At 47.7% G+C, this 25,679-nt stretch overlaps 10 protein-coding genes across 10 annotated transcripts; 6 read left to right on the top strand and 4 right to left on the bottom strand.

Annotated features, from left to right (window-relative positions):
* Positions 1 to 386: 386 nt before the first annotated feature.
* Positions 387 to 3,315, top strand: N7495_005475 (FTFMHR domain-containing protein; the record flags this gene model as incomplete). Its single annotated transcript, XM_057208126.1, has 7 exons — positions 387 to 462; positions 519 to 573; positions 645 to 1,749; positions 1,802 to 1,924; positions 1,984 to 2,034; positions 2,092 to 2,216; positions 2,271 to 3,315. The coding sequence occupies 7 exons, from the start codon at positions 387 to 389 to the stop codon at positions 3,313 to 3,315; spliced, it is 2,580 nt and encodes an 859-aa protein (XP_057061900.1).
* A 229-nt stretch (positions 3,316 to 3,544) lies between these two features.
* N7495_005474 (uncharacterized protein) lies at positions 3,545 to 7,350 on the bottom strand (the record flags this gene model as incomplete). The annotated part of the gene is made up of 8 exons (XM_057208125.1): positions 3,545 to 4,531; positions 4,614 to 4,739; positions 4,795 to 4,808; positions 5,130 to 5,157; positions 5,209 to 5,244; positions 5,297 to 6,081; positions 6,137 to 6,428; positions 6,484 to 7,350. 8 exons carry the CDS (start codon positions 7,348 to 7,350, stop codon positions 3,545 to 3,547), a joined length of 3,135 nt encoding a protein of 1,044 aa, XP_057061899.1.
* Positions 7,351 to 7,625: 275 nt separating this feature from the next.
* On the top strand, positions 7,626 to 8,369 carry N7495_005473 (Eukaryotic translation initiation factor eIF-5A; the record flags this gene model as incomplete). The annotated part of the gene is made up of 4 exons (XM_057208124.1): positions 7,626 to 7,637; positions 7,788 to 8,057; positions 8,117 to 8,249; positions 8,305 to 8,369. 4 exons carry the CDS (start codon positions 7,626 to 7,628, stop codon positions 8,367 to 8,369), a joined length of 480 nt encoding a protein of 159 aa, XP_057061898.1.
* A 447-nt stretch (positions 8,370 to 8,816) lies between these two features.
* N7495_005472 (uncharacterized protein) lies at positions 8,817 to 10,844 on the top strand (the record flags this gene model as incomplete). Its single annotated transcript, XM_057208123.1, has 7 exons — positions 8,817 to 8,930; positions 8,971 to 9,061; positions 9,114 to 9,223; positions 9,277 to 9,536; positions 9,609 to 9,714; positions 9,772 to 9,910; positions 9,970 to 10,844. 7 exons carry the CDS (start codon positions 8,817 to 8,819, stop codon positions 10,842 to 10,844), a joined length of 1,695 nt encoding a protein of 564 aa, XP_057061897.1.
* A 371-nt stretch (positions 10,845 to 11,215) lies between these two features.
* On the top strand, positions 11,216 to 12,090 carry N7495_005471 (ubiquitin-60S ribosomal protein L40; the record flags this gene model as incomplete). The annotated part of the gene is made up of 4 exons (XM_057208122.1): positions 11,216 to 11,284; positions 11,417 to 11,587; positions 11,793 to 11,903; positions 12,004 to 12,090. The coding sequence occupies 4 exons, from the start codon at positions 11,216 to 11,218 to the stop codon at positions 12,088 to 12,090; spliced, it is 438 nt and encodes a 145-aa protein (XP_057061896.1).
* Positions 12,091 to 12,740: 650 nt separating this feature from the next.
* N7495_005470 (Yip1 family protein) lies at positions 12,741 to 13,684 on the bottom strand (the record flags this gene model as incomplete). Its single annotated transcript, XM_057208121.1, has 3 exons — positions 12,741 to 13,453; positions 13,526 to 13,583; positions 13,640 to 13,684. The coding sequence occupies 3 exons, from the start codon at positions 13,682 to 13,684 to the stop codon at positions 12,741 to 12,743; spliced, it is 816 nt and encodes a 271-aa protein (XP_057061895.1).
* A 360-nt stretch (positions 13,685 to 14,044) lies between these two features.
* On the bottom strand, positions 14,045 to 15,389 carry N7495_005469 (TBC domain-containing protein; the record flags this gene model as incomplete). The annotated part of the gene is made up of 3 exons (XM_057208120.1): positions 14,045 to 14,919; positions 14,974 to 15,105; positions 15,161 to 15,389. Coding segments are annotated over 3 exons (1,236 nt in total), but the record flags the coding sequence as incomplete, so codon positions are not given.
* Positions 15,390 to 16,551: 1,162 nt separating this feature from the next.
* thtA lies at positions 16,552 to 20,701 on the top strand (the record flags this gene model as incomplete). Its single annotated transcript, XM_057208119.1, has 6 exons — positions 16,552 to 17,030; positions 17,082 to 17,196; positions 17,251 to 18,814; positions 18,875 to 19,047; positions 19,104 to 19,573; positions 19,771 to 20,701. The coding sequence occupies 6 exons, from the start codon at positions 16,552 to 16,554 to the stop codon at positions 20,699 to 20,701; spliced, it is 3,732 nt and encodes a 1,243-aa protein (XP_057061893.1).
* Positions 20,702 to 21,135: 434 nt separating this feature from the next.
* N7495_005467 (putative mitochondrial translation initiation factor IF-2) lies at positions 21,136 to 24,413 on the top strand (the record flags this gene model as incomplete). Its single annotated transcript, XM_057208118.1, has 3 exons — positions 21,136 to 21,567; positions 21,635 to 24,099; positions 24,170 to 24,413. 3 exons carry the CDS (start codon positions 21,136 to 21,138, stop codon positions 24,411 to 24,413), a joined length of 3,141 nt encoding a protein of 1,046 aa, XP_057061892.1.
* Positions 24,414 to 24,964: 551 nt separating this feature from the next.
* N7495_005466 (uncharacterized protein) lies at positions 24,965 to 25,676 on the bottom strand (the record flags this gene model as incomplete). Its single annotated transcript, XM_057208117.1, has 2 exons — positions 24,965 to 25,324; positions 25,395 to 25,676. The coding sequence occupies 2 exons, from the start codon at positions 25,674 to 25,676 to the stop codon at positions 24,965 to 24,967; spliced, it is 642 nt and encodes a 213-aa protein (XP_057061891.1).
* Between the last annotated feature and the right edge of the window lie 3 nt (positions 25,677 to 25,679).

The following is a 25,679-nucleotide window of genomic DNA, read 5'->3' as shown; positions in this document are numbered from 1 at the left end:
GCACTCAATATACTATGAAGGCTTGAACGTGAAGTCTCTAAATTGGCCCCCGTAAGCGACAGAACCCCACTGTTTTCTCCCCACGGGGAAATACCCCAGTGGCTTGAAAGACCCGCGGTCCATGCCACTCTCTAGCCATAAACAGCCCAATCTACAGGTAACGGGTGGATAATCAGTGTTGGATTATTGGTTCATACCAGAGTATTATCAAATCCTTATTTTGTTATAAAGGCCGCGTGATCCTCGTAATACTCGGTCGGCTTTTAATCCAAAGAGGCTGACTAACTCCCTTCCCGAGCAACGTGGTTCCGGAATTTATCTCTTCTTCAATCATGTATGTTCGCAAGCTTGAGCCTTAAAGTCTGCAAATACAATAGTTTCTCGCCATGGTCTTACGGAAATGCACAATCTGTGACCGCCGGTTCAAGAAGACAGAACATTTCAAGCGCCACGAGCGGTCACGTCAGTCCCTCCATACCTACATTCTAAAGAATAATATCCCTGATTTTTTGCAATAGACACGAAGGAACGTCCTTATGAATGCCAGGTCTGCCATAAATGTTTCTCACGAAGGTAGGATTGCATTGTATATCTGAAAGCACCGCAAGTGCTTGCGCATCGTCAAAATTCTAACTGATATATAGCGATGTTTTGAGTCGACATGCCAAAGGCCACAACCAAGGCACTGCCACTGCCACTCCAACTACCAAGGCAGCAAATGCCGCAGTTTCATATACCCAGGACCGACGTCCCTCCACTGTAGCTGGTGTGTCACCCAAACAGATTGACTCTGTTGAAAGTGCGGCCCAGCTTCTCCCCTCCATTGACTTGGAACCACATCATCTTCAGAGTGTACCAACACCCCAGGATATGTCGCTTGTGACGACTGGAATTTCTTCTTCTTCATTGGACTTTCTTGCAGATATCTCAGCGCACCATGGCCGGAACGAGCAGGACCTCCACCCCATGATGCTCGACGAGCAGCCGACATACTTCGGATGGAACGAGATAACACCGACTGAACAATCTTCGAGAGGTAACATGGGCTTCGAGAGCATACCGAGTGATATGCTGCAATTGTGGCTCGAGCCTCGTACAGATTCGGTGTCCAATAACGGTTCTTCTCTGGATTTGATGCAATACAGCCAGTTCGCCATCATGAGTGACACTGAAGTAGTCACTCCCGACCGCCAGAATCGACATTCAATCGCTACTACAAAGTTGAGCCGTGACAGCATCCCCAATGAAAGGTTCGCTAGGGTCCAACGAACCTGGCTTGCACCACCTAACCACACCGGGCGGTTGATAAACAGTCTATGGCGGGATATTGTCTACACCGACGTCGACAATCTATTCTCCGTAGATTCTTTACAATCTTCTAGTGTCCCTGAGATACCTCAGGGATCACGCTATGGAATTGACGAAGACTGCAGACGGCGCCTTCAAATAGCTTTCGGACAGATATACTCAGATCCAAACATGCAATCACCCAGGAACGGTGCTCCCTCGCCTCCAATGTCTGGTTCGACTGCGAGTACTGTTCCATTTCCTAGCTTTCCTCCTTCGGAGATTCTGGACATGGCACTGGATCTCTACTTCCGCACCTTCCATTCACTTGTGCCTTTTGTCCACCTCCCAACTTTTTCTGCAAAGAAGACCCGTCCGCCCATGCTTTATGTGATGTGCCTTATTGGCATGATGCTACTCGGGACTAAAGGAACGGCTTCTTTTGTGTCAAGAAATTTCAATGTGAGTTTCAATAGTCTGTGTCCTTCTGTTAGCCACTAACGATAATTTCAAGTCTGTATTGGAACGCATTACCGCCGAATTGGCAAAATGTACTATTGGTGTCGAGTCTCCAGCGGGCACCATGTCCACCTTTGCCACAACTTTCTTGTTTCTGAACTTGGCTGTACTGACAGGAGTATGCAAACCCCAGTTATTCCAGCATGAAGCCTCATAACTGATTGCTTTTTTTAAAAGGATAAAATGCACCTGGAACAGTGTCAGGGGCTTTATGTCAATCTCATATCAGTGAGTAGAAAACCTATTCCCCATTCTACAATCGATGCTGATTAGAGTGCATTACAGATCGCTCAACGACATGGTCTTTTTGCAGCCAATGAAGGCCAAATCCTGGACATGAATTTATTCGAGGCAGTGCCAGATATTGACATTAGATGGAAAGCTTGGAGCAAAGTTGAGTCAACAAAGAGGTAAGTTGACAATCATTACTTTATCTTCGATTCACACTCCTAACCTTCATAAAGAGTCATAACTGGGCTTCTTCTTCTGGATACTTGGTATTCGTCACTCCTTTCAACAAGCCCGATTATTGTCCCCGATTCAATCCAGCTCATCATGCCCTGTAACGAATCCCTCTTCCGCGCTCATTCTTCCATGCGCTGGACGCAGTATATCCGAGGCGGCAAGCGCATACTGATGCCAACGATGCTTGCACCATCTGAAAACACTAATATCCCCTCTCTCGACGGCACGATGGATGAATTCTGCCTTCAAGCCATCCTCGCAACCGTCCAACTCCGCCAATCAGAGGCTTACCACCGCCTCCTCTCAAACCGTTCCGGCTACCCTTTCGCACCCTGTCACACATACGCTATGGATGGTCGAGCAAGATGTATTCCAGCCCTGCAATCACAAATTGCTACCGACTATGGCGAGACTCTAGACCAGCTAAATCCCAACGCCCTCGTCATGTGGCATCACACATGCTTAATGCTCACAGCTGATATCCAGATCTTCGACCTGGCCGCCGGTAGATCCGGTCCAATCCCAGCAGCGCGAAAGGCATTTGAAGATATTGCGGAGTGGTCGCAAACCCCTGCCGCCCGACGAGCCTGTCTACACGCGGCCCATATTTATAAGGCCATGAGCAACCGAAAGGCCTCCGACCATCCCACATTCCATTCCGTATATTCGTTATTCTGCTCTGCTCTCGTTTTGGGTCTATACACGTTCATGGCCCCCAATACTGCAAATTCGTCATCAAGTATGGGGTCCATTGACCTGATGGACGATATAGGCTGGGACCAGGTTGGCACAGAAGGCTTCACTAGCTTTATGGAGCCGAGAGGCAGTCAGGCCTTCCTGTCGACAGATGATCCTTCCGTGAATTTCATTCGCAATGGTGCCACCATCTACCTGCGGGGTGTACTTCTACAAGGCGGGTATCAGTCTGCACGGAGGATCTTCCTCGACTATGCCAATCTCCTGAAAGATTCCGGAAGATGGAGCGTGAAAAAGTTCTCTTACGTGCTAGATATCATGAGCGATGTGTTGATGGACGTGGAATAAGACCACTCGTGCTGGGTGCTGGGTGGTATTTCAATACCTTGTTCACCTTCTTGTGTATATTAAAAGTTATTGACTGATGGACGGAATGACCTGCGACAAGATGGACCTTGATGATATTCTAGACTCAAATTTAATGTCTCGATTTAAATTCTATATGCTTTTGTTCTGTACAAACGCTCTGCTATACAAGGGGTGATAACAAGGCTAAACCATTCACGCTTCCAAGGATCTACCTGTAAAGAATCTCATCAACCTTGTCCGCAATAGCCAAACAACTAGTCAACCCAGGACTTTCAATGCCCAAAAGGTTTACAAACCCAGGGAACCCTTCCTCCTCCTGAATAATAAAGTCATTGAAACCCGAACCCACATTCACTCCACCGCGTTTGCTCAACTTGGGCCGAATACCGCAGTAATCGAGCGAGATAGCCGACGGGTCAATACCAGGCATGAAGGCCAAAATCCCCGGAAGAGCCTGTTCCAAGCGCGCAGCGTTAGGCTTCAGATCATTCGGGTCATCAACCCACTCCACATCCGGACCGAAACGAATCCGCCCAGCCATATCCAGCGTCAGATGTGTGCCGAGACCACCGTGTCCAGGCATAGTGACGGGATAAACCAGAACGTTGGTTCGTGGCCGCGAACCGGCGTACGAGAAGTACGTGCCCTTGGCATAATACGGAGTGCGATGGCGATCGGGCGGGAGAATGAGGTTATTAATAGCGCAAGCACCGTGTCCAGCACTGTTAATGATAGTCTCGACAGTAATGGATGTCTCGGAGCCATCCTCTGAAACAGTTGTAACCCTGTAGCCGCCACCCTCCGCACGCTCAATGCCTGAGACGATCGTCTTGAACGCGCAGTCTCCGCCGCGCTCCTCGAAGTCGCCATGCAGGTATGTCATTAGCGAGTGGCTGTCGACTATACCGGTCTTCTCGGACTCCACGACGCCGGCTACTGCTCGCACTTCTGGTTCGCGGCGAGCTGCTTCTTCTGCGCTGAGTATTCGGGTTGGGGCGCCTTCGAGGCTTTGGGAGTGGTTGTGGACTTTTAGGCAGGCTTCCCATTCTTCGGGTGTTTGAGCTACTATCCATTTCTTTGTGTTGCGGTGTGGGATCTCGTTTTTGGAACAGAGGTCGTAGAGCATGTCGCGGCCTCGAATGCATAGTTTCGTCTTGAGGGAGTCGGCTGGGTAGTATAGGCCAGCGTGGATGACCTTTTCGGCTTTAGTTAGGGTTTCTTTCGTTTGCTTCTCGCTGGCCGGGGTGGACTCCGTGCGAGGAGGGTTTCTTGCTCACCTCCGAGTTACGACTGCTGGTCTCCATCCCTGGTGCTTCATGGCGTTCAAGGAGGATTGTTGATGTGCCTTCGCGTGCTGCTAGCTGGCGTGAAATAGCCAGTCCGACGACACCCGCGCCGATAACCTATCGCAAGTCAATTGTGGGATTCTCATGGTATTGAGGTAGAGAAGCAACTCACAGCATGGGTGAAGTCTGCACGTGAGACTCGCGCGCTAGAAAACCAACGAGTCCCTAGGGATTTTCCAACAATTCCACGCGCCAACATCCTGAAGGAATTAAAGTAACAATTGGCCTGTAATTGCTGAAGAAATTCCGAAGTAAAGCCCCGCGACATTAGTGCCGATCGATAGGACCCGCTCACACGCAACATTAAGCCTTTATCACGCCATTACTATAGAAAATAGTTTAAGGTTAACTACAGAGCAGTGGATGCGCAGAATTTTTCAGCATATTCCGTGGGAATTAAATAGTTTATATTAATAAGAAATCGTGAGAACTGGATCTAGCGCTTACTGCAGCTCTTAAGCATCTCATCGAAATGCTACATAGTTCGTTAGTTTGGCCAACGAACTCAAGGCTTGAAACAACTTACCTGGCGCTGTTCAATTGCTAGTTTGCCTTGGGTATCCTAGGAAACAATTAGCATCTGGTCAGGTCGGGGTGATTGGCGAAAAGCATACGCTAATGATGGTTAAGATCAATGAATAATTGTTGAATAAAAATCGCTCTCTGCGCTTAGCATCCGTGCCATTCCGACTCAGTTTCACCAGGAGGGTGTTGAACTCGGAGCGCAAACGAGCTAAGCTGTTAGAAACGGGTTCATCGTCTCCAGCTTCACTGCTTAGAACCAGAATTCCATGCAGAAGTTGTCCAAATCGCTGGGTCAAGAAGTGAGGAGCTGAAGACTGTTTCATATCATCTCCCCCAGCGATGGAAAGAGCGGATATCGCACTGCGTCCAGTGTTAGATCCGACGCGCTTGAGAGACTCTCCATGGAGATCCATAATGACTTGGAAGCGTGGCCATAGGTGCATATTGATTCCATTCACGTATGAATCGGCCACAGGAACCTTGCGCCGCTGAAGCTCAAATGCTGAATGCTGGTTCAGACGCACGCACATCAAAACTCCCAATGAGTCAGTGGTGTGATCTATCAATTTCTTTATCAGGTTCTGGCCAAGCGCAAATACCAGCTCGAAGATCTCCGTGGCCTTGCGAGAAATTTGATGAAACGTCAACGGAGAGAAAAATTCGGTGAGGAAAGAGTACTCAGCAGAGACATTATCCACTAAGGCGATATTGAAATTGCGAAAGGGTACCTCAATTCCATGGTACGTGGTATCTTCCTCGGCTAGGTAGGAAGACAATGCGGCTTGGTGTCCATTTCGAATTACGTCAATTCGTCTACCCAGCGAGAAGGGGTCATGGGCAGCAGAGCCAGCTCGGCCACCTGGAACGATATTCCCTATGGAGGGTTAGCATTGATCTGATATTCAATCTACCTGTGCGGATTGACTCACCTCTATGTGAAGAGGGGTTGCCTCCGAGTACTTCATTTTGATCACTAGGGTAGACCTTGATTTTCTCAAGTGCCTGGATGTATCGAGTGAAATTCGAGGTGTAGTACCAACGCATGGTATTAACATATGCCTGGGCAATCTCACCGGCAAGTGTTGGGTGTGCCTTGGAGAGATAGCTGTAAAGATCCTTAAACTTCACTAGTCGCTGTTGCTGAATTATTTGCGAGTTGATGTTCGGGGATCGCATCGCTCGAATTTGAGATACGAGGTAGTTACGAATCCGTTCAATCGCCTGTATTACTTGGTCAACGCAAGTCGACTAGTTTGAATTGAGAAGCACGACTTACCTTATTTTTCAAATCCACCAGAAGAGGCCGAATGTCTTCAAAGGCTTTGAATCCACTTGATGAGGATGCCTTTGCTTCGATGCTTGCTGTGCGCGCATCGATCTCGTTCAAGGCGCGAACCCAGTTCTCATCCATAGGACCCTCAACAATTGTACGAACGGCTTTTGGGGAGATGCTGATCTCCTCCACGGCTGGTCCAAGAAGACGCTCAACATTCCTCCTATTCCCTAGCATCGAATTCAGCTGGGTAGACCGTGTTTGTAGGGTTTCGATCTCGGCTGACACTGCTCCCAATTCAGTCTGGAAGTCATTCAAGTAAAGTTCGACGGACTTTGATACATCATCACAGCCAGTAATTGAGATGTGCAGCTCCTGGAATCTATCTCTATCTTTCTCAAATTGTTTGGTCGTTTGCGCCCTAATATCGCTGCCAGGAGACTTTCTGGTCGGTGGTGGGTCTGGTTGGGTCACATAGTCCTCCAGATTCAGACCATTGAAATCGATGGATGTTACTAATTCGTTTGGCCGTTGATCCAAGCGACCTGATAGAAGTAGCACATTCTTCTCCGTAACCCCTTCTCCAATAATCCCCTTTAAGACCTGTAACGGATCAGGAACATCCGCCGGAGCGGGCTGCTGAGCACTCGTCCGTCGCAATCTTGGGCCATTGGGTGAGCGAGATCTTCCTGGATTAGAGCTGCTGGAGTCACTTGCGGGTAAAAGTAAAGATGTCGATGAATTCCTTGAAGCTGCAAGACGGTTGTTGTATGGACCTCGGGAGAGCTGCGATGAGGGTCGCGGCGGTAAGGAAGGGTTTCGATTAGCTCCGGAGGGAGTAGATTGACCTGAAATGCGGTCACGCCACATATTGAATGGCTAGAGAAGAAGAATCTAGCCACATATGAAATGGACTCGAGTACCGGAGGTGTTCTCGGTATCGTGCCTACCTTAAAGAGAGGCGGAGGATCTAAGGCCAAATAGACGCCCCGGGTAACGCTAAACCCAATCAGGACGTAGCGACCAAGCCCCCCCACCACAAAGCCTTTTTCTGTCGAGAAAAACTCCTCACCTTTTCATTTTCTCTCTTCACCCTGCCAATCTTCCCACCCATACCTCTCTTCTCCCCACCTAACTCTTTCACCATGTCTGACGAGGTATGTGCTCGTAGTCCCAATTTAATATTCCCTCCAAAAAGCCCTCCCAATCGCTTCGATGAGTTGTTTTTCAAAGCCCCGCATCTTCAGAGCCCCCTCTTGGGCGCTGAGATATCGGATGAACAATCCCGACTAACTGGAATTCAATAGCAACACGACCACACCTTCGAGTCCGCCGATGCCGGCGCCTCGACCACTTACCCCATGCAGTGCTCTGCTCTGCGTAAGAACGGTCACGTCGTCATCAAGGGCCGTCCCTGCAAGATTATCGACATGTCTACCTCCAAGACTGGCAAGCACGGTCACGCCAAGGTCCACATGGTTGCCACCGACATCTTCACTGGCAAGAAGCTCGAGGATCTGTCTCCCTCCACCCACAACATGGATGTCCCCCACGTCTCCCGCAAGGAGTACCAGCTGGTGAGATCTTTGTCCTTTGCTTATGCCTAAGGGTATCAGGCTGATCATTCTTATTTTAGCTCGACATCACCGATGACGACTTCCTCTCTCTCCTGAAGGAGGACGGTGACACCAAGGATGATGTCAAGGTTCCCGAGGGCGATGTTGGTGACCGCATCCGCAAGCTCTTCGTCGATGAGGGCAAGGACACCAGTAGGTCTACACATATCTTATTATCGCCTGTCCTAAAACTGACTTCCCTTTCCAGACGTTATCATCCAGTCCGCTATGGGTGAGGAGGCCGCCGTTGAGGCCAAGGAGGCCCCCAAATAATCTGTTCAATGTTCCCAAGTCCAAGCGTCTTATGATAGTCTGACGAACCAAAAATATGTTAACAACTTCGCTTATATTTGCTACTGCATGTCTGTTAACTCCGGTCTCTTGTAACCCGTATTTGCCCATATGAAGTTACATGCATATGCTAAGATAGGGCCGACATCAAATTGACGGGACTGGCTTTAATATTTTATTATTTAGAATTTTCCATTGAAGTAAAGACCTCGAATTGCAGGACCGACATGTAGGTAGCTTTAGGCTCTAAAATAACCGCAAAAGTACTACCATGTGCAGTTCATGTATGCAATTTTCGGCGGTCGTTGAGGCAGAAAAAAAAAAAAAAAAAAAAAAAAAAAAAAAAAAGAAAATCCGCGGGAGCGCAACTACCAACCTCCACCTAGATACCTAGGTAACCAGCATGACCCAGTTATTTCGGCATGGACTATGTTACCCGAGGGGTTTGTGGCCAAGAAGGATGCCGTGAACGACGTTACTTTCTCGAAAATGGTCTTTGGTTCTGTCGACGCGGCCATCAACAAGAGGTACAAGCCTGCCCTAGTCGGTATAGTCCAAAAGTAATTTGTTAACAGCTGAACAGGGTCGGCAAGTTGCTGAAGATCCAGATGATTTCGGGAATCAGGGAAAGAAACATCGAGTGAAGAAGGATAAAGCAGAGAGGGCCAGCAAGAGTATCAATCACTAATTCCTCTTACCTGAGCCCGCTATTGACCGTTTCCATAGCTGTACACGGTCGCCAAGCACAAACGATATTTCTTCAGGCGTATCAACTTATTCTCTGGAAACAATGTCATATTTTGGTCCACGACCATGGATTTCCGGAGCAGTTCGAGGTGAACCTTCATATTACTGAACTCATACATAACGGAAAGCTGATGGACCCTAGGGTGTCGTGCGCGATCTCTGGGCTTTGCGGCTTCGACGCTATTCGTTAAGGATCAATCAACTCACTGATAATTATGATGATGGCGATGGACCTGAGCTCTTTAGCTCCCAGGCCTCTCTATCAGAGGATTCATCTGATGGAGCGAGCTTAAAGGCTGACTCGAGACTTGTGGTATGGCCTCGAATTCTTGATACCGTAGCTACTTGCTATCTTGCAGCTATTTTAATGCGACTTCCTGTCTGTGTCAGTGATTTTCATCGGTATGCTAATATCTTTACTTCTGCCAATTTTTCATTTCTCTGCTTCACATTTGCTAACATGGTATCTTCCAGCTTAATTATCCTTCAGGATATTCCTTATATACGGGCTCTAAGAAACGTCCCTCGTGACATGAAGGAGAGACTTCCTCCGGAGTTTATCGAAATCCTTGAAGTAAACGTGAGTGTTCTCCAGAAAGTAGCCCCAAGGGACACCAACTGACCTGTAATCCAATAGAAATTGCCTCAAATAGAGCATCTTCATCGTGGGTTCAGAGATCTACTGATATACTATCAGCGTCAGTTCGATATTGCACTCCCGGCTTTAAACTCGCCTATTATTTTATACCGCTACATTAAGAGACTAGCGATTCCTGGTAAATAGCCCTGGAATACATTGACCCGCTATTCAATAATGAAGCTAATAGTATCGCAGTCGATGTTTATGAGGTCATTAAAACGCTGCAGGGTCTTCTTGGATTCAATTTCACATGGCCCCGGATTTCAAACTCCAAAACACGAAAGAAAGTGCTTGATCTGCCTGACGTGCAGATGATGGTTCTCGTTGTTATTGCTACCAAGATACTCTTTCCATTTGATCGTCTGGAAAGATACCCAGTGACTTCCAAAGAACCAGCCTCTCAAGCTATGGACTGGTCTCGATGGATGGACTCGCAGAAGCATTTCGATTCCCCTGATCCTGATGTTTGCAGTACGGGAAAGGATAAATTGATACAGGTGGTAGATACAGACGTTTTTCAAATGGCTCCCAATCAACTGGACCAGTACATGGACTGGTATGAAAAGAGTTGGCTGAATCCCTCGGAAAAGAGTAATCCAATTGCCAATATGTTCCCCATATCTCGTGCAGAGACTGCGGCTGGGGCGAATTCGGATCCTGCTTCGGCTTCAAGTACCTCCAACGACAGAAATCCCGAAGAGGCACTCAATGAATTGCTGCTTTCTGTCATGCAAGACTTGTCACCACTACCAGTCATACCAAACCAAGAAGAAGTGGACTGTGGTAGACCGGGTCAATGGTACAAACGATATCGGTGGGAATCTTCCCTTCCCGAAACAGCACGAGCGTTTTATGAGCTCGCTGCTCAAATTTGTGGCATTTCATTGAAGATGTTTGTTCGTGCCGTTATGGTGGCCGAGTGGAGACTGTGGCATTGGCAGGAAGGTCAGCGACGCGAGGAATACATGGCGAACGAAATGGAATATCACTCAGATGGCACTGAAGAGCATCTTGACGATGAAATTGAGGATCTCGATGAACAATTAGATGAGCTGGGCATGGAGGACTGATTAATAACACTATTTGTTCCTAGAATTGTATCCGTATAGCTTCAATATTCAAAATTCAGAAGAGCTCTCGGGCTAATGATACTTCTGGAAGCCCAAGATGACTTTTCAAAATACAAAAAATAACTTGAAAGCCATACTAATCATTATTTTATTTTTCCATACTTCCATATGACGTTGTAGAAGTGAATATATCACGTGATATATCCAAAAGCGGACGGGCTTATTAGGGCTTAGGGTATCGAAGAAATCGGCCCACCTTTGCTAAGCGAGAAGTCCTCACATTGTCATCGACTCCTCCGCCTCGAACACAGCGACCGACCGCCGACACCAACGAGAACTCGCAACCAGTACGTATCCTGAAACCTACCGCAATGTATTCCTGTGACCTGGGTGATCTCAACGAGCTAACATTTTCTTTTCCCCGCGTCTCCAGTGCAGATGTATGTCACTCTAAACCCCGAACTCGTCGTTCTCATTAAACCCCACTCGAAACGCTATCAATATCGAACGAAACATGGAGGAAATGAGCAAAGGAATATGCAGCTAACGCGGCTTTGTATAGTTTCGTCAAGACCCTGACGGGTAAGACCATTACCCTCGACGTCGAGTCGAGCGACACCATCGACAATGTCAAGACCAAGATCCAGGACAAGGAGGGCATCCCCCCTGACCAGCAGCGTCTGATCTTCGCCGGCAAGCAGCTCGAGGATGGCCGCACTCTTAGCGACTACAACATCCAGAAGGTACGCGATTTCGGATTTGAATTCCTTTGATATTATGGCATAGAATCGGAAATCAGATTGGATGGGTGTTCCTGCTATGACCGCATCTCGATATGCGCAAACTACGATACCTCCATATATGATGGGAAAGAGGAGGAATTCGATACTCAAGACATGCAAATGCGATATTGATACTATCGGTGACTGACATGCGATACGACTATAGGAGTCCACCCTTCACCTCGTCCTGCGCCTGCGTGGTGGTATCATCGAGCCTTCCCTCAAGGCCCTTGCCTCCAAGTTCAACTGCGAGAAGTCCATCTGCCGCAAGTGCTACGTACGTGACTCTTTATTCCGATACACCGAATCAAATATTGCTTTTGAACGATAACTCCGGCAGTACCACGACTCAGTGAACTAACGTTTTAAACTAACAGGCTCGTCTCCCTCCCCGTGCCACCAACTGCCGCAAGAAGAAGTGCGGACACACCAACCAGCTCCGCCCCAAGAAGAAGCTCAAATAGATGACTCGCTTTTTGGTGTTATGTTCGGTATGCCGTGGTACAAATTCACGGTCCAGGGTTTGGCGGATGCGACACGGAGAGGTTTTTACATGGCGTTAGAAATGATGAAACAATCACAGCCACAGTCATACTGTTCTTAGTTGGCTCCTCCCGGGGTCCATGTCGCACCATGAATTGAAGTAAAAGTTCAAAATATTCAAACATTTCCTAGCCAAGTGCTTTTTCTATAAGTGAAGTGGTTGGAGTTGAGATGCAGGATTATTCCGTGTCCTCTACAGTAGGCATGGTTTAAACGCATAGGCTTCAAGTTTCGAGACTTTGAAAATTGTCTATATCCGTAGAGGAAAAGCAGATGCTCATTGGAAATGCGGGCCGTCGAGGCCACACGTATAGAAATGAGAAATACAATTCATGCATTATCCGACCTATGGGCAGATTGGAAAGCAGAAGAACTATGTTACTTGTGCAGGCTGACGAAGCGACCAATGTCAACAACCCCCATCATAAGGCTATATCACTCTGTCCACTCAGAACATCTTTCCTCCCTTATCATCACTGACCGGGTCTGTCTTTTTTGAGACAGGACTTCCGTGACTTTTGAAAAGAGTTAGCCTGATTCAAAGAGTTATCATCAAGGAGGGGGAAAGATCTCACGCAAAGAATAAAATCTTGATGGCAATAGCCAAGCCAGCATGCAGCAATACAACCAAGATCAAGAGAATCTTGCTCGCCTTAGCATCCGTAGCACTCAGAACAGGATACAAGTTTCGGATAAGGAAGAAAGCAGTCCAGGCAAAGCCCACACCAACCAACGCCCAGTTCAGAGCAGTCAGAGGACTCCAGCTAACAAGCGCCACGCCGATCCAAACCAGATTCGAGTACCCATACAAAGCCCAGCACTCAATCAGATCAGCCGACGAGCTCCCGAACCAGCGCAGAGCCCCCCATAGCGCAATCGGCAGAATGCCAGTATATCCATATATCAGGCCCGCAGCACCTGAGAGCAAGGTGAAGTCGTACACGAAGTGTTTCTCGTCATTGTTCGATAACCACTGCGAGATAGTGCCTGTCAAGAACAGAATCACAACGACGGTCGTTGCGATCCAAACTGGGCCGTACAGGTCTGCATTGCCCTCGAGAACATCCAGAAAATTTGAGCGCGGGTATAAGGTTGCTACGCAGCGCCGGAACACCTCGTTTGTGTCGACGTCAAAGAATCGCTCGTAGTAGTGGATCGACCACCAGGTGTGCTTTGTTGGTGTGCCGCCAGGAGATCGATCACGGCGGCCGCGCGAGGAACTGCCGCCTAGGAATGGAGCGGAGTCGGCTTGGGCTTTAGCGGCGCGTTGGTCGCTTTCATAGTCTGAGTATCAAGGAGGTTTCATTGATTAGTTTTCCGGTCTTGAATTGTCTGAGCTTGCTTAATTGCACTCACTGGACGGATGGAATACAAGGCCCTCATCCGGGTTGAAATCAGTGTCCCCAAGGTCACCCTGTTTATGGGTCAGTGAAGAGTAGACGGGGAGTTACCTTACATATGCCTGCTTACCTGGGCATCCACATCGACGACTACGTCGTATCCCCGGTTAGACATGGTAATGTGATGGTTCTGGAGCGTTGATTGTTATCGGAAGGTGGGAAGTGTACACATAGCTTTCCACACCCAACGCCACACCCCTCAGCCACACTTATCTGTTACAGATCTATGACATTCAACGCTCTCACTTTGACATCTTATAATATCTTATAATATCCATGGATGCCTATAGTTAACCTTATTTTTGCAATAACATGGCTTTGGAGGTTTGATCTTCACCGAAAGTTTCGAATTTATAAATCAGAAAAGATATAGTCGGTCGCAATTGACACCATATTATCTACGTAGTACTACTTTTACATTTCATAACCATAGCAAAACATTCCGAAACTTTGTGATCCAGCCCATCTTATCTTTTCAGACCTCACTGAATATCGCCTGAGCCCGACCGAAATATGTCCAGATAAAACTATCGAGTCCTTTCTTTCGAATGTAAAACGATACAGCTCCGACCAGGATAGCCAGAGCCACGGATCCAGTCTTTCTGTGCTTCCACGCAAACTCAAGAGCCCTTTTCCTGCGCTCTTCATTTTTGATCTGCCTTGTCTGCTTCTCAAAGAGCTCAATTGCCTCGCTCGCTGTGTGGTGAGCTGTTAGATCGCGCGAAGTCTTCAGAACACTGCACGAAGGGATACACTTCCATATCCCGAAGGGGAGCGACTCCGGAGGGTAGTCCTTGAAAAGCTGGGTTGCACTCAGGATATAACTGTCCAGATCGAGTGGAGACGGAAGCTTAGAGAGTGTGAAATGAAGCATTTCGGGTTCTTCCACGGGAATATCCAATAGTTCCTGCCTTCGCGAGAGGATGATTTCTGCGAATAAGTAGATAGCTAGCACTGGCTCTCTGGCTAGAATGAAGTCGAACAAGCGAGCAATGTCACTGTATTCCTGAATGTCATGGGCATAAAGAGTGAGGGTTGCGGCGAGGGCAAAGAATGGCTGGATGCTGGAGAGGTGCTGTCGCAAAACAGGATCGACAGCTTCAATGATAGCTGGAATAAGTTGAAGGTGCTTGACCGTGGGCGACAGGGATGAAAGCATGTAGTCTCTAATACGGAAAAGGGAGACTTCTGCCATGGCCGATACTGCCTTCTGTTCTCCCAATACCAACAAAAGAACTTGCACAATATCATGATATCCCTGGAAATAGCATAGCATGGGGTAATTGCGTAGTACTTGGTTGATGAGGTGTGCTAGTTGCTCTTTCTTCTTCAACAACTCGTCTTCGGCGGCTTGATGAAAGTTAGTGATAGTCGGTCAGCATTATGTGGAAGTGTTGGACTGACCATTAGGATAGTAGACAAAAGACCTGTTAACGTCTAGCTGCACTTGGTCTTCGTCTGCGTGTCGTGGTAGATCATCCAGGGGCTTCAAGTTGTTATATCGTGAATTCTCATCGCATTGCAGAAAGATAGGCCCTATTGGATTCTTTTAATCATGTGGAAGGGGAAAATAACAGCAGATCTTTCTTACAAGCTTTTTGTCGCAGTTCGTCTTCCAGTAGTCCACCTTCGCTGGTTGCAAATTCAACTAGTGCATTCACATCACGGTCTTTGCATGCTTGGCGAATGGCCTCAGCTTTCTCTTTTCTGGCTTTTTCTTTTTGTTGATCCGCCCACGATTTGTCTTGAGATTCGCTTTCGGTATCTGATATTTTCTCATTGAGAGAAGCCGACTCATCTCTTGGACTCTCACCTCCAGACTCTGTATTGGATGGACACATTGTCCACAATACCAGTTATAGGTATGGATGAAATTTGGAAAGCTCTGATATCCTCTTTGGTCAATATTGAGAACTACTTTCAATGTTGACAGCAACCTTGGGCATCGTAAATCAGCAGATGTGAAAGGGGTCAATTGGTGAGGCACATACAGCACCTCGAGGTTGTATATATGAAATGAGACGAATTGTTTGAGTGTTGCTGATTTAATACAAACGCCAGAATATATATTGAGATTCAGCTGTACTCCAAGGTTCATATGAATGAATCTGAGCAGAATGAATGCACAGACTCTCGACAAATCGAAGGCTCGATCAATATTGATGTCATGTAACTGAACATTCAATATTGAGTGGACCTGAAGTATCCAATAAGATGCTGAACAGATGTAGAAGCAGTGAAGTTCGAGATATGAAAGGCGGGACCCACAAAGGTGGCCTAAGGCAGGACACCTAACGTGATTCTTTCACCCGCAAAACGTTGTCCCGAGTTTCAAGATACCGCCTTGCGACCTTAGGTCTGAAATTTCATATCTAGAGAACAAAAGTCATATTGAATGGGCTCGTCCGATTTTCTTTCGTTGCTCTGGTCCCTGGGGTCCCATCGTGTGCGGTAAAATCACCCCCGCAGGCGCACCTCCACGACCAATAGTTCATGTTTCTATGCGCTGCCTTTGAAGTACGAAATATCAAATCTGGTTGGAGAGCTTTGACTCGATTTGAACTTGGTATTTTTATGCAAGTTGATTTCTCACGTGGAAACAGTCCTTTTGAAGGATCTTTCTAGAAGTTATCATTGTCAACATGGTTCAGTAGCACTGATTCGCATTACAGCCGTGTTTGTGTCTCTACCTATCTAGGAAATTACGCGAACTTGGCTGGATTTGATTCAGATTTGACGTCTCTGGAGTCTACTCTCTTGATTACAAGCTTCTGCTGAGCTATTGTCTAACTATTCCGCCCACTTTTTCAATCTCAATTATCTTTTTTGTGAGAGACCAAATTTCTATCAGACCGCCCAACCTCTTTCTCTTGAATTAGCTTGCCAATTCACATTCCTCTTGGCAGCCTAATGACTACATTACATGACCCTCGATATCATTCCTCCCAATATTCTTCTTTGGGACCATTTCAAGAACCCAAGATGGGTGCTTCTACGCGTTCATCGCATCCAAAACGCCCTGAAGGTCCCGTCAAGATCCCCGGAGTTCTCTCCCAAACTATCTCTCTTAGCCCTGTGATTAGATGGATTCTACCAGCTCGCATTCGGAACAATAATCGCAATGATGTCGTATTTGTCAGTGAGGGTCGAGTTCAAATCAAGCAAGCTTTGCCTGGTGGATACCTGCAGGGTGTGATGGAGAAGACCGATTTCCGGGGCCCCATAATCGCAGCGAAAGTTCTCAACGTGGGCACCGAACTTTCCTTGGAGACTCAAATCCAAACAGGTGATGCCTATGACGGCCCTTCACAGATCCTCGTTCTTTCAATCGATATGAAAGAACTTTTGTTTCTGTACTGTTCGCCCTCAAATAAGGGTGAATTCGTGACTTTTCGTCGACCGTTGCCGGTTGATATTGGCCTGCCACTGAGATTTGGTAGGCATATTGCAGTGGATCCCAAGTAAGGAGCATACTTATTCAGGGAACACTTGCAGATTCTAACGCTCAGCAGATCTCGTGCTGTCGCAGTCAGTGCGTCAAATGACTTCTTTGGATTTCTCAGGCTCAAATCTCCCCATGATCTTCACATGCAGATGTATCAGAACATCTTAGATCCAATCAGCCAGGTATGTTTGCTGTATTGAGAGATCTACTTACTCAAAGCTCATATTGTTATATAGGAACGTTTCTACCGAATTGATGGCAATATTCAATTCATGGAATTTCTCTACCCCAATACCGTCAATGATAACAGGATCATGTTGCTCCTGATTGTCCAGCAAGATGGAGTCGTAAAAGCTGTGACTTATACATGGAGAGAAAACCAAGGCCAGAAGCCAGAAATAGCGGAATTTAAACTCCGTAAGAAGGACACTCTGCCAACTATGGTTGTTCCACTGACCAAGGAATGCTCCTTCCTACTCGTCACCACCACTTCTATGACAGTCTACTTATCGGATGCTTCATCTGATGATTTCTCTCGCTCCACAAAATATCCCCTCATTGCACCAAGTGCTGATATCAGCGAGGCTGCGATGTGGACGCGCTGGGCAAGACCGGCACGCAATTGGATGTATAGCCAGCAACATGACGGAATTTATCTTTGTCGCGAGGACGGTTGGATTTATTACCTTGAGTTCGGCACCAAAGGTGAACTAGAAAGTCAAGATTCTTTGGGTCAGCTCAACTGTGATGTTGACACAGCGTTTGACGTCCTTGACATGGGGTACGAAGGTGGTGATTTCATCCTAGCTGCAGGAAGCATGGGAGAAGGTGGACTTTTCGTCCAAGAAGCGCGAGACCAGCCGAGATGCGTCCAGAGATTCATCAACTGGGCTCCTATCAGAGATGCTGTCATGATCTCGTCGGACTTGCAAAGCAATTCTCACGGTGGTATCTCTCGAAATCGCTTATTCGCCTGTTCAGTCGCCTCATCTGGGCATACTGAATCTTCGAGTCACGGAGCTCTCCACGAGTTCCGCTATGGTATTGAGGCTCAACTTGGAATTACAGTACCCCTTGATGATCTTCCCAATATTCGAGATATGTGGATCATGTCTGACGACTCCAATGGTGGAACTTACGTCCTGCTATCCGACCATTCATCGACCTTGCTGCTCTTCATTAATTCGGAGGAAGAGGGTATTAGTGCTCTTGACGAAGACTTGACAGGACTAGGTACTGAGCAGACGATAGCAGCAGGTTGCACTTTCGAAGGCGTTATTGTTCAGATCTCTGGAAAGGCCACTCACCTATTTGTTCCTCATTCAACCTGTTTGAACGCCTGCATTCCCCATGATTCAAGTACTTCAATCCTTGCAGTGGCATTTGGTGACTCAAGCTCGGTTATAGCTACTGCTGTCCGCCGTGATGACAACCTATACCTTTACCTCAGCCAGATTGTTGCCACTGATGACAATATCCGTCTGGAAGTTGGTCAACCGACAAATATCAACAAAGATCCTGTTTGCCTATCTCTGCAGAAGTTCGGCGCTATGTCATTCATCTTTGCAGGGAATGTTGACGGCACAATCTCAGTATTCGTGCTTGAAAACGAGACCCTTAATTTTCTTTTTGAGACATCTATTTTAAATACAGATGCTGATCTCTCAAAAGTGATCGAAAGCTTCGCGGTCATTCGCACTACCACGCCAAATGGTTCCTTGAGGGCTTTTTTGCTCTGTGGTCTGCGGAGTGGAGTTCTCGTGTCATATGAAATCGACTTCAATGCTGATGATCTGATTGGTAAGTTCGAATAATTTCCTCCTGAATCAGAATGATCATACTAAATTAAAATTGCTCTAGGACTGCAACAAAGAGATACAAATCGAATTGGGACGACATCTATCCAACTTCAGGGTCAGACTTCTTTTGCTCTTTTTACATGCAACGATGAGCTTTGGCACGTTTCGTACAATTACGATTGCATCCCCTCTAATTACTCTATACGGCGAGTTTGGATCACCGACCAGAATAATGTATGCTCTCAGAAATTCTCCCTGCTATTCGAATTTTCTGTGTCTAACTCATATAGCCCGCGTGGTTCCCGATGACTCTTCATGGCTTCGGGCTGATTAGCCAGCAAGGTCCTGAATCAAGGTCCTCTCTAGGACATCTTTTCTGCTTTGCAGATCAGCAACTTCTCATATGCTCACTGAATCGAGAAGCAAAAATGGTCCCGCGACGGATTGAACTGCCGGGAAGGCCGAAAAGGTTGATCTATTCGCCTATCCTACGGTCTCTCATTGTATCTTACGATATCATTCAAGTCGCGGACCCAGAAGAAGCTGTTTTCGCATGCATGCAAAGGTCATACATTGAGTTTATTGACCCTGATTCGCAGCAGGCTGTGGTGCATCGAGACAGAGCTAAGATGGATGGCACTGAACCGTGGAGACCTGAGTCAGGACGTGGCGAGTCAATCAACTGTATTTTAGACTGGGTTTTTGAAAGAGACGGCCAAACTTATCACATGGTGGCAATCGGCACCTCACTCACCCCAAGGTAAGTTCATACCTACTGTCTTACATTCTTTGTGATTATTTTAGCTTGTGCTTGAGATTAGCATGCATATGCCCTCTCTACTCTGCTGCATCCTCCTCTACTCCCGAGACCTGCCGCTTGTTCATTTCCGGTTTCAACAGAATCTTTAAAGTATCTTCGTACAACATCTTACTGACTGCGCTTGCTCGAAATTATAGTTCTCATGGCAGATTAATTCTTCTATCCCCACGACGGGATTTAACAGACCCTTCACGTGTCAATTGCGTTACTCAATACACCCGGCGACTTGACGGACCTGTGCGTGCGATGGCAGCATATCGAGATAGTGTTCTCATCGGAGCTGGGAACCTACTAATACCAGTGTCGGCCAAAAATGCATCTACGAAGTGGCGTCGAAGTGCCGTGGGTACGCTTACCTCCGCTGTCGTCTCGATATCTATCCATGATAATATTGTCTTTGTCATGACCGCCCGAAACTCGTGGACAATTTTTGAAGTTATTCATGAATCTGGGAGCGAGGGCGCTGATCTGAAAGCACGAAGCTGGGATGCAATGGCCCGTGATGGGTTGGCTCATTTCGTACGTCCTGGAGTTCCACCAGTGGTTTTCATGAGCCATCGAGGTGGAAGAGTCAGTGTCGCGAGACTGCAGGATAAGAATCAAAGCTGGACTGATTTGAACCTTGAAAAGTCTTTGAGAGAAGCCAACCTTCCTGAGTCGGTTCTACGATTTGTCTCTGGATCCAAGCAAACAGACTCCATGTATGGCTTCAGCGTACATGGATCCATCTACAGATTCCTTCTACCCACTGAAGATGAGACAAAACTACTCCAACTACTGCAGAACATATGCTGCAAGGACGAATCCATTTGTCCGTCTTTGTCAAAAGCTGCGGGGCGAAAGAATCCGCTTTCTCTAGACAACTATCATATTGATGGTGATCTACTTGCTCGTCTTGCTCATCGTGGCCCTGAATACCTCGAGCGGCTGATTGAGTCATTGGGATCTAGTCCTACAGCCAACCCAGCTCATCAGCTATTCAACGAACTTGCCCTTAATTTGTTAGGGCAGACATCGACTGAATCTGTTATAGCCTGGATGCGGAAACTTCTAGAAGTTGCTGTCTGATGATTATGAATGTGTTTTATTATGCTATCTAGTTATTCGTGAAGAAGAAAACACAAGAAGGGAATACCCCAACAATTATCACCTAGGTAATTTATTTTTAGTCCTATCCACATAAGTAATCGACCTTGGAAAAGGCGTTGTAGAGCTTGCGGCGGAATCCACACTGCATTGTTCCCCACCATTAATTGATTCTTCCCGAAATTCTTTTTTCCACTCCCCACCCCCCTCGGTCTATCAACTTGTCTTTATCTGCTGGGATTCTATGATTGGAAATCTTATTTTCCGCTATCCTCATTAATATTCCCTTAGAAGGCCGTGAATCCACGTTACTTGAACGCAAGTGAACGGTTAGCTCCGTTTGTGCGTAACTGCATCCCTCCGATCACCGCCCGATCCGGAACGTGAACCCTCAAAAAACACATTAAATCAACACAATGGCGCCTAAGAAGAAGGGAAACAAGAAGCAGCAGGAGGAGGATTGGGAGGCTGAGCTCGGCGAGTCCGCTCCCACTGTCGAGACCCCGGCCGCTGATCAGCCCGAGAATGGTGCTGATGATGAGGAGACAAGTGGTGGCGGTGGCCTGATGGCTGCCCTGCGTAAGAGCAAGGCCAAGAAGGCGAAGAAGGGAAAGTCCACCAACGACTTTGTCGAGGGTGAAGATCCCGTCAATGACCTCGCTAGCAAGCAACCTGAGGAAGGTAATTTCGACGAGGACGATGTGTTCGCTGGAAAGCCCAAAAAGCCCATCAAGGAAGTCGCTGCACCTGCAGAACCTGCTCAGGATGACGGAGAATTCCGCGTGAAGTCTAAGAAGGAGAAGGAAAGAGAAAAGAAAGAACGTGAGAAAGCCCGCAAGAAGGAACAGGTAATATTCTTAACCTCTAATTCCAAAGTCAAAGGCCTGAGCTAATTGGAGGCTTTACTTCTACTAGGCTGCTTCTAAGAAGAAGGCCGCTCCTGCTCCCCAGAAGGAGGCACCGACCAAAGCCGTCGAGGCTAAGATTGAAGAGGCCGTTGCTCCTGCTGCGACTGCCGGCAAGAAGAAGAAGCTCCCCCCTCACCTGGCTGCTCTTCAGAAGCAACAAGAGGCTCTGCGGAAACAGCGGGAAGAAGAGGAGCGACTCCTGGCTGAAGAAAAGGCTGCTGCTGAGGAGCGCAAGCGCCTGGAAGAAGAGGAAGAAGCGAAACTTGAGGCAGCTCGTGCAAAGAAGAGAGAAAAGGAACGTGAAAAGAAGGAGCAGCTGCGCCGAGAGGGTAAGCTTCTCACAAAGGCCCAAAAGGAGGCCCAGACACGAAATGAGCTGCGCATGAAGCAGATGCTTGCAGCTGGTAGTAAGGTCGCCGGTCTTGAAGAAGGCAGCACCGAGAAGAAGCGCCCTGTTTACGAAAACCGCAAGAAGAAGGGTGGTAAGAAGCAGGAAGATGTTGACCTTGAAGCTGCCGCCGAGCGAGCTCGTGCCCAGCGTGAAGCTGAAGATAAACGCCGGAAAGAAGCCGAAGAGAAGGCCAAGGCCGCGGCTGCTGCCGCCGCCGCTCCGGCTGCGGAAGAGGAAGATGCCGTTGATGACTGGGAAAAGGCTGCGGAAGACGATGACGATGTTAAGGACAGCTGGGACGCTCCCACAGATGACGAAGAGGAGAAGAAGCCTGCTACTGCTGCTGCCTCTGAAGATAAGAAGGCTGCCGAAGACTCAGACTCGGAAGATGATTCGGATGATGATTCATCTTCTGAAGAAGACTCCGAAGATGAAGAGCAATCGGCGAACCAAAGAGCCATTGCACAGAGAAAGGCCGAGGCTGCTGAGCGAAGAAAGAAGCAGCACGAGGAGGCATTGGCAGCTCGTTCGAAGGACAACCTGCGTTCTCCTATTTGCTGTATTCTGGGACACGTCGATACCGGAAAGACCAAGCTTCTGGACAAGATTCGTCAAACCAACGTTCAGGAAGGTGAAGCTGGTGGTATTACTCAGCAGATTGGTGCTACTTACTTCCCCGTTGAAGCCCTGGAGCAGAAGACCGCCGTTGTGAACAAGGATGGTAAATTCGAGTTCAAGATTCCTGGTCTTCTGGTTATTGATACCCCTGGTCACGAGTCCTTCTCCAATCTGCGTTCAAGAGGTTCATCTCTTTGCAATATTGCTATTCTGGTCGTTGATATCATGCACGGTCTCGAGCCTCAGACTCTCGAATCGATGCGTTTGCTGCGTGACCGCAAGACTCCCTTCATCGTCGCATTGAACAAGATCGATCGTCTATACGGCTGGAAGAAGATCGATAACAACGGTTTTGAGGACAGTCTGGCGATGCAGAGTAAGGGTGTCCAGAACGAGTTCCGTACTCGTCTGGAGACTACCAAGCTCGCTTTCGCCGAACAGGGTTTCAACTCCGAGCTGTTCTTCGAGAACAAATCCATGGCCCGCAATGTTTCCCTAGTACCTACCTCCGCTCACACTGGTGAGGGTATTCCCGACATGCTCAAGTTGTTGACTACTCTGAGTCAGGAGCGTATGACCAACTCTCTGATGTACCTTTCCGAGGTTGAGTGTACTGTTCTGGAAGTAAAGGTCATTGAGGGTCTCGGTACCACTATTGATGTGATTTTGTCCAACGGTATCCTTCGTGAGGGTGACCGGATTGTGCTTTGTGGTCTGAATGGACCTATCTCAACAAATATTCGAGCACTGTTGACGCCGGCACCGCTTAAGGAGCTGCGTCTGAAGTCTCAGTACGTGCATAACAAGGAGGTCAAGGCTGCTCTTGGTGTTAAGATTGCCGCTAACGACTTGGAGCATGCCATCGCCGGTTCCCGTCTGCTTATTGTTGGACCCGACGATGACGAAGAGGATATTGAGGAAGAAGTCATGACCGATCTGGAGAACCTCCTGAGCCGTGTCGCTACCGATAACCGTGGTGTTACCGTACAGGCTTCCACTCTGGGTTCCCTGGAGGCTCTTCTGGAGTTCCTGAAGGTCTCCAAGATCCCTGTGGCCAACATTTCCATTGGTCCCGTTTACAAGCGTGATGTGATTATGGCCGGAACGATGTTGGAGAAGGCCAAGGAGTATGCTGTCATGCTGTGCTTCGACGTCAAGGTCGACAAAGATGCTGCAGCATACGCCGCTGATGTCGGTGTGAAGATTTTCACTGCGGATATTATCTACCACCTGTTCGATGATTTCACAAAGCATATGGCTGAGATTACCGAGCAGCGCAAAGAGGAGAGCAAGCTACTTGCTGTTTTCCCCTGTGTTATTGAGCCGGTTGCTGTGTTCAACAAGAAGGATCCTATTGTTATTGGTATTGATGTTCTTGATGGAAGCTTGCGACTGCACACCCCTCTGGCTGCCGTCCGCACCAATGCCACTGGTGGCAAGGAGATTGTGCACCTTGGTAGAGTGTATGTTCCCACCTTTTTTCCTTTTCATTTAACTTTAGCTTGGTTTTCACTTTCTAACTATTTCTTACAGTACATCCATTGAGCGTGACCACAAGGCTATCCCAGTCTGCAAAAAGGGTCAGCCCTCTGTTGCCGTCAAGATTGAAGGTCCCAATCAGCCCATGTACGGCCGCCAGTTGGAAGAGAAGGACTTGTTGTACTCAGCAATTTCCCGCGCTAGTATCGACACTCTCAAAGAGTTCTACCGTCCTGAGGTCTCCATGGACGAATGGGCCTTGGTCAAGAAGCTCAAGCCTGTCTTTGACATTCCTTGAGTGTGAAGTAAACATTTAAACAGGCGGCGCATGGCGATTTCCCTTTACGTTTTAGATGCAATCCCATTCCGAACATCTGTACAAACCAGCCAGGCCACCATATCCATGTCCTAGTGAGCCTGACCACAAAATCTCATTCAGTCGTGGGTTGGTCTATAAGATGGATTGAGAGTGGCACTCATTGAGAGAGCTTGCAGCAAGATGTCAAGATATAAAAGTTGCCATCCAAAGAAGCGGAAAAGTTTTTCATTTTATTTTATGATTGCAACCTGGACATATTATGAACGATTACGAAGTAAATGGATTGGACCAAAAAGCCACCTGTATATACTTGAGGTGGTCTATCAAATATGTATCGTTGCTTTCAGATTAATTCGAGTATTCGTTTAGATCCGAGCTAAATTCCATGGTTAGCGTCAGCGTGCAAGCTCGAAATAGTAAAAGTCAATTTTCTACAGCTAATTCCCATGAGATCTACATGTACGGATTAAAGAGTACATATGTGTAAGCCCATTTGACCATACTTCCAACCTTGAAAGGTAGCTTCTCATTTAATCATCCCCATCCCACCTTTCAACCCTACCCCCGTTCCTCTCCCAATCCAACCAACTCCCGAAATAAACTCCGATTCGCTCCGGATCATACCCAGCCTGGGCAGCCAACTGTGCTGCAGCCTGTGCGCGCACACCAGCCTTACAATAAAACACAATCTGATGATCGGCATCAACAACCGGCTTAGGAAACCCGAAGCGTGTCTCAAACTCGTCGCTCTTCAAGTATAGCGCATCGCTCTGCGATGCAAGCGGGATATTAATGGCAGAGGGAATAATTCCAGTTCCATTCAATTCAGCAGGTTCACGGACATCGACTAGGATTACAGAGCCATGAGCAGGTGGGATAATGGCGTTGACCTGTTTCCAAAGAAAAGAGAAAAGATTAGATTCTGATGGGTCTCTAAGATGGATTGATCGTGGAGCGTACCTCCTCAAATCCCCATTGCCGGAAAACGGGGCCGGAGTCATCGCTGGTATAACGCACATGGCTCCGCAGACCTGGGGTATTCTGTGGAACTGTGCAGGTCCGGTGACCTGTTCTTGTGAGCGAGTTGCGGCTCTGGGAGAAGGAATTGAGTCCTCGGCTGACTGGGAGACGTGTGCGCTGGAAAACCGAGGTAGTTGCGGGCTGCGAGACTGCAGCTTTGAGGTTTGACTTGGAGATACTTGCTAGCGAGCGCCGCATAGCTGATTGTAATGATGTAGCCATTAT

The sequence above is a fragment of the Penicillium taxi genome (assembly GCF_028828555.1).
Source record: "Penicillium taxi strain IBT 34144 chromosome Unknown utg000004l_segment0_segment0, whole genome shotgun sequence".
Lineage (NCBI taxonomy): Eukaryota > Fungi > Ascomycota > Eurotiomycetes > Eurotiales > Aspergillaceae > Penicillium > Penicillium taxi.
Note: the sequence above shows the minus strand (reverse complement) of the source record. Positions and strands in the feature narration are given on the sequence as shown.